Source organism: Gracilinanus agilis, chromosome 4 (assembly GCF_016433145.1).
Source record: "Gracilinanus agilis isolate LMUSP501 chromosome 4, AgileGrace, whole genome shotgun sequence".
Lineage (NCBI taxonomy): Eukaryota > Metazoa > Chordata > Mammalia > Didelphimorphia > Didelphidae > Gracilinanus > Gracilinanus agilis.
In genome coordinates this window covers 255,115,267-255,134,749 of record NC_058133.1, presented here as the reverse complement: position 1 = coordinate 255,134,749, position 19,483 = coordinate 255,115,267, and the positions used below count along the sequence as shown (strand labels likewise).

The following is a 19,483-nucleotide window of genomic DNA, read 5'->3' as shown; positions in this document are numbered from 1 at the left end:
TTCGATTTTACCACAGTGTGTCAGTCTCTGTGTACAATGTTCTTCTGGTTCTGCTCCTTTCACTCTGCATCAATTCCTGGAGGTCATTCTAGTTCACATGGAATTCCTCCAGTTTATTATTCCTTTGAGCACAGTAGTATTCCATCACAAGCATATACCACAATTTGTTCAGCCATTCCCCAAACGAAGGGCATCCCCTCATTTTAAAATTCTTTTCCACCACAAAGAGCATGGATATAAATATTTTTGTACATAACTTTTTCCCTATGATCTCATTGTGGTGCAAACCCAACAATGGTATGGCTGTATCAAAGGGCAGGCAGTCTTTTAGAGCTTTTTGGGCATAGTTCCAAATTGCCATCCAGAATGGTTGGATCAGTTCACAACTCCAACAACAATGCATTAATGTCCCAATTTTGCCACATCCTCTCCAACATTCATTACTCTCCCCTGCTATCATTTTAGCCAATCTGCTAGGTGTGAGGTGATAGATACATCAGAGTTGTTTTGATTTGCATTTCTCTAATTATTAGAGATTTAGAACACTTTCTAATGTGCTTATTGATACTTTTGATTTCTTTATCTGAAAATTGCCTATTCATGTCCCTTGCCCATTTATCAATTGGGGAATGGCTTGATTTTTTATACAATTGATTTAACTCCTTGTATATTTGAGTAATTAGACCTCAGTCAGAGTTTTTTGTTATAAAGATTTTTTTCCAATTTGTTGTTTCCCTTCTGATTTTGGTTGCATTGTTTTTGTTTGTATAAAGCCTTTTTAATTTAATGTAATCAAAATCATTCATTTTACATTCTGAAATTTTTCGAACTCTTGCTTGGTTTTAAAATCTTTCCTTTCCCAGAGATCTGACAAGTATACTATTCTGTGTTCACTTAATTTATTTATTGTTTCCCTCTTTATATTCAAGTCATTCACCCATTCTGAATTTATCTTGGTGTAGGGTGTGAGATGTTGATCTAAACCTAATCTCTCCCATATTGTTTTCCAATTTTCCAAGCAGTTTTTGTCAAATAGTGTTTTTTTGTCCCAAAATTGGGCTCTTTGGGTTTATCATAGACAGTCTTGCTGATGTCACTTACCCCAAGTCTATTCCACTGATCCTCCCTTCTGCCTTAGCCAGTACCATATTGTTTTGATGACCACTGCTTTATAGTATAGTTTAATATCTGGTACTGCTAGGCCACCTTCCTTCATGATTTTTTTTTTCATTATTTCCCTTGATATTCTTGATCTTTCATTCTTCCAAATGAACTTTGTTATAGTTTTTTCTAATTCAGTAAAGAAGTTTTTTGGTAGTTTGATAGGTATGGCACTAAATAAGTAAATTAATTTGGGTAGAATGGTCATTTTTATTATGTTAGTTCATCCTAACCATGAGCAAGCAATGTTTTTCCAATTGTTTAGATTGAGTTTTAATTGTTTGGAAAGTGTTTTGTAGTTGCATTCATATAATTCCTGTGTTTGTTTTGTTAGAGAGATTCCTAAGTATTTTATATTGTCTAGAGTGATTTTAAATGGTATTTCTCTTTCTAACTCTTGCTGATGCAATGTAGAAATGCTGATGATTTATGTGCATTTATTTTGTATCCTGCAACTTTGCTAAAGCTGTTGATTATTTCTATTAGCTTTTTAGTTAATTCTCTAGGATTTTTTAAGTATACCATCATATCATGTGCAAAGAGTGATAGCTTAGTCTCCTCATTGCCCATTTTAATACCTTCAATTTGCTTTTCTTCTCTAATTGCTACTGCTAGTGTTTCCAGTACAATGTTAAATAAATAGAGGTGATAATGGACATCCTTGTTTCACTCCTGATCATTTTGGGAAGGCTTCTAATTTATCCCCATTGCATATGATGCTTGTTGATGGTTTTAGATATATAATGTTTATTATATTTAGGAAATATCCATCTATTCCTATGCTTTCTAGTGTTTTCTTTTTTTTCTTTTCTTTTTTTTTTTAAACCCTTAACTTCTGTGTATTGACTTATAGGTGGAAGAGTGGTAAGGGTAGGCAATGGGGGTCAAGCGACTTGCCCAGGGTCACACAGCTGGGAAGTGTCTGAGGCCGGATTTGAACCTGGGATCTCCCGCTCTAGGCCTGGCTCTCAATCCACTGAGCTACCCAGCTGCCCCCTCTAGTGTTTTCAATAGGAATGAGTGTTGTATTTTGTCAAAGGCTTTTTCAGCATCTATTGAGATAATCATGTGATTTTTGTTGGTTTGCTTGTTGATATGGTCAATTATGTGAATGGCTTTCCTAATGTTGAACCATCCTTGCATTCCTGGTATAAATCCCACCCGATCATGATGTATAACCCTCTTGATCACTTCTTGGAGTCTTTTTTTTTTTTAACCCTTGTACTTCGGTGTATTGTCTCATAGGTGGAAGAGTGGTAAGGGTGGGCAATGGGAGTCAAGTGACTTGCCCAGGGTCACACAGCTGGGAAGTGGCTGAGACCGGGTTTGAACCTAGGACCTCCCGTCTCTAGGCCTGACTCTCACTCCACTGAGCTACCCAGCTGCCCCTCTTGGAGTCTTTTTGCTAGTATTCTATTTAAGATTTTTGCATCTATGTTCATTAGGGAGTTTGGTCTGTAGTTTTCTTTCTCTGTTTTGGGTTGGCCTGGCTTTGGGATCAGTACCATATTTGTGTCATAAAAGGAATTTGGTACAACTCCTTCTTTGCTTATTATGTCAAATAATTTGTATAGTATTGGTATCAGTTGTTCTGTGAATGTTTGATAGAATTCATTTGTGAAGCCATCACGCCCTGGTGATTTTTTCTTGGGGAGTTATTTGATGGCTTGTTCAATTTCTTTTTCTGATGTTAGATTATTTAAGGGTTTTATTTCTTCTGCTGTTAATCTAGGCAATTTATATTTTTGTAAATATTCATCCATATCACCTAAATTGCTATATTTATTGCCATATAATTGGGCAAAATAGTTTTTAATCATTGCCTTAATTTCCTCTTCATTGGAGGTGAGGTCTCTCTTTTCATCTTTGATACTGTTAATTTGGTTTTCTTCTCTCCTTTATTTTATTAGATTCACAAGTACTTTGTCTTTTTTATCTGTTTTTTCAAAGTACCAGCTTCTAGTCTTATTTATTAATTCAATAGTTTTTTTATTTTTGTAGCAATCCAGGTATACATTAATTGTGATATTATTTTAAGAAGTATTCAAAAACTTAACTCTTATACTGCTAATGATTGATCTCTGCAATCCTGAGTCAAATTGAATGTTGACCTTGCCAAATCCCTAGCCCTTCCCTAAGGCCACACCCCAGAAGAGAGTCAGTTATCTCAGTCTCCTTACTTTTCCTTCAATGATCAATTAACATAGGTATCAAACATCAGTAGATGCCTTAGGCCCTATCCACCCTGGATCCTGATCTTAGCTCTACCTATTGTTTCAGATTTTGGTAGTTTGCATTTTATGATGATTACCTCATAATGTTAATGTATCAGGCCACTGGCCTCTCCCCTTCCCCCCATACTGTTGTAACCCCAATAAAAGTGACAAGACATCAGTTGGCAAGAGAGCTCTCAACCATCAGAGCTCCTAACCATGAAGCTCTTGACCATCAGAGCTTACTTGCTGTCTGTCTACCTTATGCCTAAACTTTCTGTGTCTGCGTGTCTTTATTCTCGCCTTATATTCTCTTTCCATTAATCCTTAACCCGTAACCCATTTTCACTCAGTCCTTGGTTCCCCTTTCTGAGTGTCCAACCCACTAGGAATCTTCGTGGAGTCGGTGGACGGCTTCAATTTTCAATTTTACTAATTTCTCCTTTGATTTTTAGTATTTCTAATTTAGTTTTCATCTTGGGATTTTTAATTTGTTTGCTTTCTTGTTTTTAAGGTTGCATGCTCAATTCATTAACCTTTGCCCTCCCTAATTTGTTAATATATGCACTCAATGTTATGAATTTTCACCTTAGTACTGCTTTGGCTGTATCCCATAGGTTTTGGTAAGAAATCTCATCATTTTCATTGTCTTCAGTGAAATTATTAATTGTGCCTATGATTTGTTCTTTAACTAAATTATTTTGGAGAATCATATTATTTAATTTCCAATTAGTTTTTGGTTTGCCTCTCTATGTATCATTATTAATAACTATTTTTGTTGCATTATGATCTGATAAGGTTGCATTTATTATTTATGCTTTTTTTTGCATTTGAAGTTTCTATGCCCTTGTACATGGTCAATTTTTGTGAATGTTCCATGTGCCGCTGAAAAGAAGGTGTATTCCTTTTTGTCCCTATTTATTTTTCTCTATATATCTATTAACTCTAATTTTTCTAGGATTTCATTCACCTCTCTTATCTATTTCTCATATATTTTTTTGGTTTGATTTATCTAGATCTGATAGGGGATGTTTCAAGTGTCCTACTAGTATAGTTTTAGTATCTATTTCCTCTTTGAGCTCTGCCAGTTTCTCCTTTAGAAATTTAGATGCTATACCATATGGTTCTTACATGTTGAGTATTTCTATTTCTTCATTGTTTATACTGCCTTTTATTAGGATATAATTACCTTCTCTATTTCTTTTAACCACATCTTTTTTTACTTTGGCTTTTTCAGAAATCATGATTACAACTCGTGCTTTCTTTTTATCATTTGCAGTCAAGTAGATTTTGCTCCAGCCTTTTATTTTTACTCTATGTATCTGCCTGCCTCATGTGTGTTCTTGTAGACAACATGTGGTAGGATTTTGGTTTCTAATCCACTCTGCTTTTTGCTTCCATTTTATGGATGAATTCATCCCATTCACATTCAGAGTTATAATTATCAACTGTCTATTCCCTGACATTCTCTCTCCTTGTCCTGCCCTTTCTTCTTTCACTATTTCCTTCTAAACAAGTGTTTTTTTATATCAGTTCTCCTAATCCCCTCCCTTATTGTTCTTGCCTTTCTCCCCCTTCCCTTCTTATTCCCCTCTTATTGTTCTTTAAATTCTTTTTTTTTATAAACCCTTAATTTCGGTGTATTGTCTTATAGGTGGAAGAGTGGTAAGGGTGGGCAATGGGGGTCAAGTGACTTGCCCAGGGTCACACAGCTGGGAACTTTAAGTTTTTTTTAAGATACCCCTGTTAATTGAAATTTGGGAAATGCCATTTATAAGTATATATATATTTTCTATGGACACGTGGGGACCTTAAAAACTACATTTCCCATGGTCCAACGGGTTTCCTGTTTTGGATTACATATTCAACGTGAGGGACAGCTTTAAATAGGGGGAAGTGACTTTGAACTGGTCTCTTTAGCTACCTGAGCACGGATGTATGAAAGGTAAAAATACCTAAGGCAGGAGTTTGAATACTTACAGGTGTTAATTGAAATTTGGGAAATGCCATTTAAAAGTATATATATATATTTTCTGTGGACACATGGGAACTATCAAACTACATTTCCCATGGTCCAACGGGTTTCTGGTTCCGGTTCTTTGGGCATGGGAATGCCTGCGTCACTACACAGAGGACAGTTTAAATGGGAGGAGAATCAAAAGTAAGCCCTCTTTAGCTACCCGGAGGCGGGCGATACGAAAGGTAAAATGCCTGAGGCAGGAGTTTTGAATTCTTACTGGCGCGTGGTCTAATGATTTTACCAGCATGGCCATGGCTTTAATTAAAATACTAATTTATATTATTATATCAGTCATCATCATTTTTAATCGTAACAATTTGGCAAAGCAGAAGGTTGAAATTCGAACTCTCAATTTTCTAGATAGTCTAAGAAGAAGCCGTGCGGCTCTGGGACCCAGAGTCTCAGCAGCGATCTTTTTCCTCACCCAGTCCTCTCCTGATTTTCCCCAGCCTAGAGGCTGCTTTACGGGGAAGAGAGACAATGCCTTTAATTGCTGCTGGGCTGAGAATTATTTTGCTCAATGCCCCGGCCTGGTGGCCCTTGCAGACACAAAAACGCCGGTGCCCAGCCAGTACCATCTCACTGCTGATCTCCTGACTCCTGACCTGATCTCCATTCCTGCCGCTTCCTGCCGCACCTCGCTTCCTGCCAGTGCCCAGTGCCTGTGATCTCCACCGCTTTTCCTGACTCCATTTCTGTGAATCTGGAATCCTGAGATTTCTGAGAAGTGACCCCCGCCCTGACTTGCTGAATGCTGCTGTTCAGCTTCAGCTCTACTGCTAAAGAATTTGGGAAGTATATTCCCCTTTCTCCCTATTTCTAGCCCTCCATGTGTTTCTCTAAAGACCTAATTTAGGCACCCCCCATCCCCCCAAGCTCTTCACGTGGGTATTTCCTACAAAACTGACCTAAGCTTTTCTCTAGCCCTGAGCCCACACACGTGGACCTAGTGTATGAACCTTGAACTAGGGATTACTCTTCATTCGGGCGCATGGCCTATTCACCCCCATACCTGCTCAGAACTTTGAACTTTAAAAAAATAACCCCTTAAACTCAGCAGAACTCAATCTTTTAAACCTCGGAACTGAATGTGTTTTATTTCTGTTTTAAAAAGACTGTATCTTACTGCATTTTGCTAATTAGTTTTGTAAATTAATCTTGCTTATTTTGTTGATTTTCCTGTTGCACTGAATCATTTTAAGTTAATGAAGTTTGTGGATGCTAGATTAATTCTGTTATGATTTTATTGTAACTCCCAAATAATGAGAAAAATCTGTTAGAACTGGTAAGAAGTTTTGACCAACTTGTTGATCTGATACTACTGGATTTATAGAGCACATGTCTTTTAAAATTTATTCTGTCTTGGTAATTGTAAAGAACCTTGAAAGTTTCCATGCCTTGAGAATTAACTTGTAATTTTACAAGAGGTCTTTTTAACTTTTACTTTAAATCCTTAAGAATTGTTGTCTTAAAGGATAAAGCTTTTATATATTTTATTATAAGAGACATTATTGCCTTAAATTGGTAGAAGCATTTCCTACCCAGGATTTTTTTTAAAACAGGAAGCCAAGGAGCTCCTGTATATTCTTAATTTAGACCAGAAGATTTTTTTAAATATCAGATTTTGCTATGGAAACAATAACAGAATTTGTTGAGAAACTCTTAGCCAAGGTTTACAAGTTGTAACAAGTATATGATTTTTAAACATCATTGTTTATTGTTTTAAAATGTGCTATTGGAAATAATGGTACTCTATTTGAATGTACATTGTGAATCTGCTATTTGTAAGATCCATTTACACTCACAGAATGAAAATCTCATTTTTGGGTAACATAACCCTTCTAGTTCTAAGCTATATATATATATTTTTTGATTTTTAAAAACATTTTTTTAATTAGAGCAATTGATTTTTCCTTTTTCTCATCTTGTACTGGAAGTACATATATAATCATTATTTATCCTTTTTCTGATTCTACAGTGACATAAGCTTAATGCAAATACCTGAGCCTATAGGACTGTGATTTAAATGCCTCTCTGATTCCAGAAGGGAATATAAAAGCCGTTTAATAGTGCTAGAAAGCACATGGTCAGAGACTTGACTAAAAAATCTGTGTAGATTGCAGGAGTTCTATGCCAATACTTTAGGGCTTGGAAATTGGGGTTTGAGTCCTGAAGTCCCAGTCTTTTCTAAAACTTTGGAGGACGTGGGTCCCCTTGACTTGGATTCCTAGGCCAGCACCTAAGATTGGTTATTTATTTGGCTCATTTCCCTGAAAAGCTGATGGTAAATCAGATCAGAGAGAGACATTTTCCTTAAGTCCTGGCCCTGAATGGGTTATAGCAAACTACTTAAATCTCTTTAATTAGGCCTTGATTCAAAGGTCTAAGTTTATTTTCCCTACATTTTTTACACATTTTACATTTCATTAACAAGTTAATTTTTTCTTTTTCTTGAATTTTATTCTTTTTATTTTGCCAATTGATTTCATACAACCCCCGGGACTCAGCCACTCATCCTTAGCTGACCTGAGGTACCCTTTTTTAAGAAAAGAAGGTGTGTTTAGAATTTACCTCAGGGGGATATATGTTAAGTTTTTTTAAAATTTTCGATAATGTCAAAATATATGTATATTTAACTCTTTTAGGAGTAATTTCAGGGGGAAATGTTAATTCTTAGAAGAAAATATATGTTTTATAATCTATAATGTAAAGTTTAAATTCTTTTGAGAATAATTTCAGGATAAGGATCTTGCCATCTCCCCAGAATCCAGACTATGAACCTATTTGGTGAAGACACCATGAAGATGCCTGAAAAGTCTTCACTGTACCATGAAGACCAAATTTGAACTTTGGAGTGCAGTTGATTGAACTATGGGGAGTGGAAATTGAGTTGTATATATTGTTTTAATTGTACACTAATATACCAATAGGGGACTGCCCCCAAATTAGCTTATTGTCAATGTGGCTAGTTTTATCCATTTGTTTATCTATTTCTTTTATCCCCCAAATTCCTAAAATTTTAGAAGTTGTCTATGTTTACAGGTCCAGTGAAGAAAAAAGACCAACTTTTTTTTTTGCCTGACCTCAGGGGGAAATGTTAATTGAAATTTGGGAAATGCCATTTAAAAGTATATATATGTATATATATATTTTCTGTGGACACATGGGAACTATCAAACTACATTTCCCATGGTCCAATGGGTTTCCGGTTCTGGTTCTTTGGGCATGGGAATTCCTGCTTCACTACACAGAGGACAGTTTAAATGGGAGGAGAATCGAAAGTAAGCCCTCTTTAGCTACCCGGAGGCGGGCGATACGAAAGGTAAAATGCCTGAGGCAGGAGTTTTGAATTCTTACTGGCGCGTGGTCTAATGATTTTACCAGCATGGCCATGGCTTTAATTAAAATACTAATTTATATTATTATATCAGTCATCATCATTTTTAATCATAACACAGGCACGCGGTGTAATGATTTTATCTCTATCAGCATGGCTTTAATTAAAATACTAATTTCTATTATTATATCAATCTTTATCATTTTTAATAGTAACATTGATGGCAACCTTACGAAGTTTGGATTAAGAATTCTCAATTTTCCAGATAGCCTCTCAGGAACGATAGTCATGCCTGCTTTTTGGCCATCTTGCTCAGCTTTTTCGGGCAATTTCTTAAAAAAAGGAAAGTGACCTTGCTCGCCATGCTTTTGCTAAAAGCAACAGCACATTTTTGCAAATATAGCCATTTCCTTTTTCAACTCATTTTACAGGTGAGGAAACCGAGGAAAATGGGGTTAAGTGATATGCTAAGACCACACAGTTAATGTCTGAGGGCAGATTTAATCTTGGGAAGAGGAGTCTTCCTGACGAGGCCCAGTACTCTATCCACTGTGCCATTTATCTGTCCTTATGCCTGGTAGGTCCTCTTGTGCTTACTCAAATGTATTTATCTTTCTAAGTTTTCCTTGACTCTTTTATTTGCATTTTAAAGTTTCTTTTTAGCCTTTTCATTAGGATTATTTTTTTCCCTTTCATTAGTTTTAAAATATATACTATTTTTGATTGTAAGACTTTATCTTTTCCTTTTTGTAATATAATTTCCTCAGATTTTATATAATTTAAAATAGTTGTCTTATAATTCTGACTATAGCCCCTTATTAGTTGAACTCTTTCTGACTGCTTACAGTTTTTTTGTTGGATTTAAAAATCAGTCTGGCAGTCTACTGAACTATTTCTGGCCTGGACAAGCTACCCCTAGCCCCCAATGTTTCCCAGTACAGTCTTCCTTATCTCCCCCTATCATAAACCTAAAACTGAAGCTATCTTATCTGATGGATATTAACTTTCTTGAGGAAAGTTTGTCTATATTTGCCTGCTTAGCAATATTTGCCTACTTAATGTATGTTTGCCAAATGCTTCCTGACCCCTGACCCTGAAACCCCCCTCCCCAGATGCTTCCTGACCACCTGTCCCTGATACTACCTTGATAGTTATGTATGTACCAACCCCCTTCCCCAAACATTTCTATATAAACTCTTGGCTGAGAATTCCAAGGGGTCGTTCAGGCATGCCTCCCTGCCTAGCGACCCTAGCTATTATTGCTAGTAAAGAATGAGCCTCTTCTTGCATATTGCATTGTCAGTGTGATTCTTCCTTCGGCCATGAACCTGGGTTAGGTATTAAAATTTGGGTACAACATTTAAACTGGGAAAATCTATTTTTTAGGTAAGATATGTCTTGGTGTTTTCAGTTTGAATTTTCTTTTGGGATATGATCAGTAGATTCTTTCTAGTTTTCCTTGGTCATTTCATTCTAATAGGTCAAAGCAGGAAACTTTTCTTTATTTTATTTCTTTGGAATATTCAGATGTTTAGTTTGTTTATGATTTTCAGAGTCTCATGATTGATAAATTATTACTTAAACATTGTTACATTCTTCTTGCCTCAGCTCTCCACACTCTAATCTATCCTCTATTTAGCTGTCCAAGTGATTGTCTTAAAATGCAGTTCTAACCATATTACTACTCTACCTGATAAACTTCAGGGGCTCCCTATTAACTCTAGAATAAAATATAAGTCCTTTTTGTTTACCATTTAAAGCTCTACCTTCCTAACCTTTCCAGTCATCCTTCATGCTACTTTTCTCTATATATTCTACTGTCCATTAATACTGTAATACTTAATGTTCCTCATACTTATTATGTAGAATATTCCTCACATTTTATCTCTCATTTTCATTCATTTTCCTTTGTAATCTGTCATGTCTATGCTCTTAAATCTCACCTTCAATCTTTTAAGATCCCTAGCTTCCTTCCAGACTCAATTTAAATTCCACTACTTTCAGCAGGAAGCCTTCCTCAGTTGCCCTAGACACAATGGAATTATTTTACATTTTGTTTCCATTGTTAAAATGTAAATCCTTGATAACAGTGACTGTTTTTGCCTTTAATGTGATGCTTGTTTCATAGTAAGCATTTATATTGGTTTAGTGATCTGAAATGACCTCCTCCAGATCTATTTTTCAGGTCAAAATTTTAAAATAGTAGATTCTTTACATATATATATATATTCTTTTTTATCTTTTTATTTTGTTCTAATATTTATTTTTGACTAATGGTGTTATGGAATTCTATTTTTTAGGATTTTCAAGAGAAAAGTTAAAAATTACAGGTCTCCCAGAATAAAAAAAAAGTGATAAAACCTGAACACCAGAATGCAAAAATTAATACAGTAAAGAACTTCTGGACACAGATAACAAACTATCAGTCAAAAGAATCCACAAATTATTTACAAAAAAAAGAAAAAAACTATTTTGTGAAGTCCAAGACAGAGTAAATTTAATGATTATCATCTCTATGAAATCATACATAAACGCAAATATGTATGTTCATATTGTTCTCTAATATATCAATTATGTTGGAACAAATTCTTATTTTCAAAATGTGTGTTATAGCAGAACAATTTTTTTTTCTATTTTCAAGTATAAAAGGGAATTTAATTCTCCCCTCCCCAGGTAAATTGATGTAACCACACACAATGAGCTATTAATATATCAAGCTGTTAGAATTCCGTGTATCCGTTATAAAGAATGATCACCTTTCACTGAATGAATCAGAAAGGTCAAGGATGTTTATTGGGCAAAAATGCTTCAGGAGGTTTTTAATGGTTAAGCCTTAGGGAGAATTGGATGAGTTCAGACTAGTGGTTGTGGAGGAAACCCCTGAAAGGTGTGACAGGAAAGGATTTCTCTTCTCTTCCTTACTCCAGATGGCTGTTGTGTTGAGTGGTGGAGTTATTTACCTAGAAAGAAGCACTTCATCCAGAAGTTCAAAAAGTTTGAGTCCCAGAGGGACACAAATGAAGAAAATAAGTCACTCTAGCCCAGAAGCAGCATCAAAGAGATGTGATTCTTTGAAGTAGGGTAGAAAGCTAGTTATAGATGAGAGAGAGAGAGAGACAGACAGACAGACAGACAGACAGACAGACAGACAGACAGACAGACAGACACAGACACAGACAGAGAGACAGAGACAGAGACAGACACAGAGAGAATGATCTTTGGAAATCAAGGCTAGAGCTGTAGAGAGGAGCAGGTCCTGGGAGTCCACCTGAGCAATTTGCCAAGCAGAGATGTGTTCCAGTGGGGTGTGATGGGGGACCTTCAATAAGATATCACAAAGAAAAAAGAGGGCCTCGGTGATTTGCAGTATCACAAGTGTGAGTCCCCATGATCACATTTGTACCTAAATGTATGCCTCAGTGCCATTGTATTCTGTGCCCATTGATCCCACAAACTCTGTGTGTACTTGTGGATGCTCTATACATGTTTTTACACTGAGATTACAACACTTGATTAAGTCTTCTCTAATTCACAAAATAAGAATATTCCCAAGATCATCTTATGGTGCCTTTTAACTCTAAATCCTTTGATCTTTTCACCATTTCAATGCTATCCCTTAAACAAATGAAGTTGTCCCAGAAACTGAACTCCATGTTCCATTATGTAGTCCTAGAATTAAAAAAAAAATCAAGAATGGACCATTCAGGACTTCCTCAAGGTATTGCCTATATATATTTGGTAGTGTCTAGGGATTAACCACACCTGACAAGGAAGCAGAAAAAAAGACATTGACATCTCATAATGGACTAGAGAGAATTTTGGGGACTCCTTTCATCATCTACAATAAGATCCAAGGAGGATAAAGAATGGATCACAAAGTGCTGCTAGGAATCATGTAGGGGGGATCCTTAGTCACAAACTTAACAAATCATTTTGTATTTTGTTATACCTTTGGTGAGGATAAACTTGTTATCACTTGAAAGGTATTAGGAGAAGAGACTGGGAATTAACTTCCAGGCCAGTATGTCTATAATTCTGATCATTCTTTCCAAGCTTTTATGGCTCTTAACTCACACACATTTCAAAAGGGAGTGTGCTTTTGTTAATTACTCACAAGAGAATCCTTCTTTTTCAGAAAAATTGCAGAAGTGGTTCAGCAAGTTCCAGGATTTTGGTGAACATAAACTTTTTTGCATGTCTTTATTTTATTCATATGATATTTTTTAGACATCACACATTGTCAGTTCGTAGTATAGACATGAATTTTGCATTGTGAAAATGAATGTGAAATTTTCCTCTCTGATGTTGGCTACTGTCATATATGTGTACTGTCTCTCTTTGGCAGAATTGTGCAATTCCTTTCAGTTATTATCAGTTATTATGATCTATTTTGTTAGTTTTATTCTTTGTTAACTTTCACCATTTTTCTTTAGTTCTAAGTATCTGGCAAATTCAAATTTAACAGGCTAAACATTCACATAATTCCATCTAACTCTAGCCTGACTTCTTTCCCATTCACTTCTCTGGGTTTTCCTGTACTCTTTCTATTTATAAGTGTAAAGATTCTCAATTCTTTTCTTCTGTCCCACTTCACATATCCTATACAAACACCTATGCTTTTGTAGACCTTGATTGATTTTCCTGTTCTTGGGTTTCATATTATAATATGAGACTCAGAGAATATTTTGTTTGTACTGTAATAGGTTATTACATTATTTCACTAATTTTTTCCTGCAGAAGTAACCAAAATATGGTTTGGAAAATGAAACTGTTTGCTAGAACCTAGCAACTACCAACAGCTAGAACTAGGACAAAGAGGGAACATGGGTCATTTTGTGTCCTTTTTTTTTCTGAGGTTCTATAACTCAGGGTCCTTGTTTCCGTCATGCCAAAACATGACTTTTGAAGATTAGAAAAATTAGTCAATTCATTATGTCTTTAAGACTAAGCCCTTAACATCTGACTGAAATTTGGCACTTAATGATTTGTTATAGAATCTTTTGACAGTGAATATATAGCATTTCATCACCAAGTCCATAGAGTCTCCACTCTTAACAGTCTTGGATTTGTTTGTAGAGGAAGGAGAAATCGCTCTAAAGACAACAAAGACAGGGAACCAGATAACCAGATTTGACCAGATGCACAAAGAAGAGATTTATATTGGAAGAAACACGAGTATAAATCTATTGAGCTATTAACTCATAAGATCTCCAAAGGAAAGGAAAATACTAAAGTTAGGGAAGGGGGAAAAATCTCAGTTTTTATTAATACCCAAGTGAGATAACTCAGAGATAGCAGCCAGAACCTATGCACCTACTTTCTCATCTACATGAAATTTTTTTGAGTCTTCTACACATGAATTTATGATATTCAGAATGAGAACATTAGGGAAAATATGTCTTCACAAGTTATCTTACACAATTGAGCAAATACTTGATACTATACAAATAACTGAATGATGTAAATTATTCAATATTTCACTCTGTTTGCTGTTTCTTTTAGATAACATTTTATTGATATCTTTTGTTTTTACTTCACCTAAATTTCCCTCTGGAGTCTTTTCTTCCCCTTGTCAGAGAGACATCTCATTTTACAAACCACATTTTGCTTATTTGTTGATTACAAACAAGCATTTAATTCAAAGCACAATGCCACCTTAAAGGCTTTCTTCCAATAGAATGTCTCTCATCCATATATCAAAATCATTCCAGATTCTTTGAAACATATAACAAAAGAGAAAAATTTAGTTAATGACTTAGATTATAAACTTTAGGAGTAGCACTGAGGTGGAGAAGAATCAGCATGGAGCAGGAGAGATATCCTCCTTGATGCTTCACTTTTACTCATACTACATATCCAGCCCATTGTCAAATCAAATTTTTTTTACCATTCCAGCATCTTTCATATTTGATTTGCTCATTTATAAAGTAAAATGATCATCTCTTCTTGGAATTTTAAATTTCAGTGCATTTTCACAAATAGGAGAAATTTTTAAAAATAAAAAAAAGTTGCCCCAGTTGACTAACTAGTCCTTTTAGTGTGAAATCCTAACCATTCTTCAATTTTCAAATAAGACCTCAGCATGGAATGATGGAACAAAGTGCTGGCTCTGGAGATAGAGGACTTGGGTTCAAATCATGTATGCCTGTGCTTCTTACCTTTTATATGACCTTGTGCAAGTCACTTAACTTCCCTGGGCCCATCATTTGGGGAATAACTAAAGAAATTGTGTTATATGATTGTGATGGAATACTACTGCACCATAAAAATGATGTGCAAGCTAATTTTAAAAAATTTGGAAAGAACTACATGGGGAAATGAGCAGTGAAATGAATAGAACCAAGAAAATGTTATACACAGCTACAGAATTAATTCTGGAAGAATAAATTGTGAATGTTACCTCCAGAGAGTGAACTGCAAGGTGAAAACTTGAAAGACTTAATTTGTCTCTCAGATGATCTCTCATGTGATATGGGGAGTTTGGAGAGGAGCTGGGACACGTGGAAAAATTCTATGACTAAATTAATGAAAAAATAAGAGAATGGAATGTCCAGAAGGAAATACAGAGAAGCAGGAAAATTTTGAAAGTTTTGTGTGGGATTTATTCTGAGGTTATGAAGAAAAGCAAGTTAAACATTTAAGAGATTTGTGATTTCATTTATGTACAGTCTTTTTTTTCTTTGTGTATGTTGGTTTTATAAAATTTGGAATTAAAAAAAAAAGAAAAATTAAGAAGTGGGAAAAAGCACACAGGAATACCTCAGAGATATTTCAGGTCCAGTTCCAGACCATCACAATAAAACAAATATTACAATAAAGGAAGTCCTACCAAAACCAAACCAAACCAAACCAAAAACAACACCCCTCCAAAAAACTTAACTTCCCTTAAGCCTTGGTTTCCTCATCTCTAAAATGAAGAGGTTGTATCATGTGTCCTCTGGCCTCCTTTCTTACCATAGATCTTTGACTCCACCTGTCCATGAGGTTGTCCCTTATCCTCCAAGTTTGGTATCTTTTATTCTACAGAATTATCATAGAACTTAGTACATACAATGTTCACTCACTAAGTTCTATTCTGACTTATCATTCTCTCTATATTCATTATTTCTCTTAATGTATTAAACACTCTCTGACCTTTGTTATCTCTTTCAATGTTTTGCATAATGTAGGTATTCTATAAATATCTATTGAATCAATGTTGAATGTTCATATCTCAGCGCCTAAGACAGTCAGAGGACAGTATCTTATACATAGCATATGCTTAACAATAATAATAACAACAACCGCAATAATAATTCTTGTTGTTTTTAGTAGTTTTTCAGTTGTATCTGACATTTTGTGACTTCGTTTGGGGTTTTCTTGGCAAAGATTTTTGAGTGGTTTGCCATTTCTTTCTCCCTCTCATTTTACAGATGAGAAAACTAAGGCAAACAAGGTTAAGTGACTTGCCCAGGGTCATACAACTAGTAAGTGTCTGAGAATGGTTTTGAATTCAGGAAGAGGAGTCCTCCTGTCTCCAGGTCTGGCACCCTATCCTATAGCTGCCCTATAATAATTCTAGTTATTATAATGATTATATTCATCACTTTAAAGCTCACAAATCTCCTTACATATATTATTACATTTTATCCTCAAAACAATCCTATGAAATAGGTGCTACTATTATCTCCATTTTACAGATGAAGATTTGCATAGGATCACACAGTCAGGCTTAAGACTCAGAATTTCCTGACTTTATCAAGAGCATTCTCTCCCCCATGCCACCTAGTGGCCTATTTGTAATAAATGAATCAGGTTAAATTCCCTTAGGATACTTGGGTCTAGTGTTAGAATGGGAGAAAATGAATGGAAATAGTACTTATAAACAAACCTAAAGGCATAAAACCATATTGACATATTTTTATTGACATTAAATAATGAGCAAAATCTGCTTCCCAAAGTTATATACACATATATACTCCCAAGAATGATTTCCTTTTATCCTTTTCTATGGTTGTTATCATTTGAGATCCTATCTCTTATCCCTCAGCTCCACACATATACCTTAGTAGGCAAAAATATTCAATACTGCCCTTAAATTCTCCTCCTTTTATTTACCTTGCCTTGATCCAAAACTCCTTGGTCAGTGCCCTCCGTAGGGCAGCCTTGACATCCTTGTTCCTCAAAGTATAAATGAAAGGGTTGAGGGTAGGGGTGACAATCCCATAGAAGAGGGCCATCACCTTACCCCGGTCATGGGAGTAGCTAGAGGGGGGCTGGACATACATACTAATGGCTGTGAAGTAGAACATGGAAACTACGAGTAGGTGGGAGGCACAAGTATTAAAGGCCTTCCAGCGGCTCTCAGCTGAACGGATTTTCATCACTGCTTGTGCAATGAAGCCATAGGTACCCAGAATAAGAGCAAGGGGCACCAAGAGAAGTAGGGCGCCAAGTACATTGAGTTCAGCCTCATTTACATGGGTGTCGATGCAGGCTAATTTTAGCAGGGCAGGCACCTCACAGAAGAAGTGGTCCACAATTTTCCTGCCACATCTTGGAGCTACCACGGTGAGTGTTGACTGGACCAGGGAATTAGCAAAACCACTAAACCATGTCCCAGCTGCCATGTGTACACAACGTCTCTGATTCATGATGACCGGGTAGTGGAGGGGTTTGCAAATGGCAGCATAACGGTCAAAGGCCATAATGGCCAATAGAATACATTCAGTTGAACCTAAGGCCAAGAAAATATAGAGCTGAGCAATACAACCACCATAGCTTATGGTTTTCTCTGGGCCCCAGAGGTTAACAAGCATCTGTGGGACAGTGCTGGTAGTATAGCAGAGATCCAATAAGGAAAGGTTGGAGACAAAGAAGTACATTGGGCTGTCAAGCTGTGGGTCTAGGCGAGAGACAAGGATTATGGAGATGTTGCCAAAAAGGGCAAATATATAAGCCACTAGAAAGATTCCAAATAGTGGTTTCTCTAGCCAAGGGCGATCAGAAAAACCCAGGAGAACAAAGCCTTCCAAGGAGCTCTGGTTGCTGGTCCACATTTTGGCACTTTAAAATATCCTTCTGGTTGAAATCCAGAAGAAATTCTTGTTAGAAATGGATGATTATCATGGGGGAAAGGCACTGAGAAAAGTGAAACAATAAGGCTCTAAAGACAAATCCCAACTACAGATGTCATTTCAGTATGCTTATAATTTTGCTTCTTCTTGTATACTGCATGTCGTGAAATAATGAGTGGAAATTTATTGCTATATTGCAGAGTGATCCTTGGGAAGAGAAGACAAAGACCTGGCCATGGAATATTAGAGGAGTACTTGGGAGACCTCGGCTTAAGCCTGCTTTGTTAGTCATTTGGTACATGACATCAGGTTAGCTACTTATACTTCCTGAAATTTCATTTATTTAATGTGAAACTGAAATGCTCCCCTATCCATTTCTTCCCACTAACATCAAGAATGAGGGGAAAACAAGGCATGAGTTAAGCCAAGGGAGATTCTGGGTAAAATAAAGGAGATAAGATACCCAAGCATAGTTTATATACTATACTATATAAGCATAGTTTATATAGATGATAGACATGGTCTGAAGGAAGCAGGTGAATCAGTTATCGAGTAAGAGAGACACAGACTGGATCCTATGGATCCAATGGTTGCTGTTGAAGGCATCATGGTGATTGGCATTCCGTTGATAATTCATATCCTATGACAATGGACTTTGGGTTTCTGTAACTCTTCTGCAGCAGTTGACATGATTCTGAGATATAAAAAATAAAGGGTTAGTCTTTTGATTTTGCTCCCATTAAAAATGTCACAAGATAACTGTATCTGAATAATTTGAAGTAAATCTAGTGCTTCATTTTACCTCTTCAGAGCCAAATAGTTCTAGCTATTTCTCCTGACCTGTAACCTCCTGAATCTTAGAAATCCCTCCCAGAACTATTCAGGATGACCAGAATATGTCTAGACCTGAACTGCTTGGCAGCCTAATATAGTGAATGCTTCATTCAAGTGGAAATGCTCTATTTAATGACACTAATGATCAATTCTAATGGACTTTTCCCAATACTTATTCTTTAGAGCTCTAAAGCCTTTCATACTGTCTATCACATTTTTTATGACACTCTTTTCTGTAGGTTTTCATGAAGATCTCCTCTCGTAAAGCTTTCTTCCTTCCCGACTTACTCATTAACAGGTCTCTTTTCTGGATCTGCATCAATAATATACTTACTAACCATGACTGCCCTTTAAGTCTCTGTCCTGAGTCCTCTTTTCTTCTCTCCCTATATCAATTCTTCTGGTCACTTCATCAGTTCCCTTGGATTCAATTATTACTTTATATAAATGATTCCCAGATCTATTTGTACACTCTTAATTTTTTCCTCTGAATCTCCTAGTGAAAATCTCAAATTGGATATCCCTAATCAACATCTTAAATATATCTAAAATAAAACTCATTTTCCCTACAGCTTTTTCTTCTAAACTTCTGTGTTACTGTCAAGTCATCATCTTCCCAGATATTAGGGCTGGAAACTTAGTGTCATTCTTGGAAACTTAGTGTCACTCTTTCTCGCCACCTATCTGTTGCCAAGTCTTGTAAATTCAATAACATCTCTTGTAGATGCCCCTTTTAATAAACTAATCAATACATTTTATTAAGTACTACTAGGAATAGTACTATACACTGAGCATAAAAAAGGAGGGGAAAAATGTAGTCCCTGACCTCAAGCAGTTTACAGTCTGACATGGAGTCAACATT

The 19,483-nt window shown here is 36.0% G+C and overlaps 2 protein-coding genes across 3 annotated transcripts in view; one reads left to right on the top strand and one right to left on the bottom strand.

Annotated features, from left to right (window-relative positions):
- Positions 1 to 19,483, top strand: part of LOC123246342 (zinc finger protein 271-like) — a 498,115-nt gene that overhangs the window by 185,342 nt on the left and 293,290 nt on the right.
- LOC123244912 (olfactory receptor 2B2-like) lies at positions 8,061 to 17,769 on the bottom strand. Of its 2 annotated transcripts, XM_044673571.1 has the most exons (2): positions 16,861 to 17,769; positions 8,061 to 8,093 (listed from the first exon to the last, which is right to left on the bottom strand). In XM_044673571.1, the coding sequence occupies exons 1-2, from the start codon at positions 17,767 to 17,769 to the stop codon at positions 8,061 to 8,063; spliced, it is 942 nt and encodes a 313-aa protein (XP_044529506.1). The 2 variants fall into 2 exon arrangements, with proteins under 2 accessions (XP_044529506.1, XP_044529505.1); XM_044673570.1 differs by lacking the exon at positions 8,061 to 8,093 and having other exon boundaries at positions 16,825 to 17,769.

Excerpts from the sequence above, each read along its gene's own strand:
- LOC123244912 (XM_044673570.1), bottom strand. The coding sequence starts at position 17,769 with ATGTGGACCAGCAACCAGAGCTCCTTGGAAGGCTTTGTTCTCCTGGGT.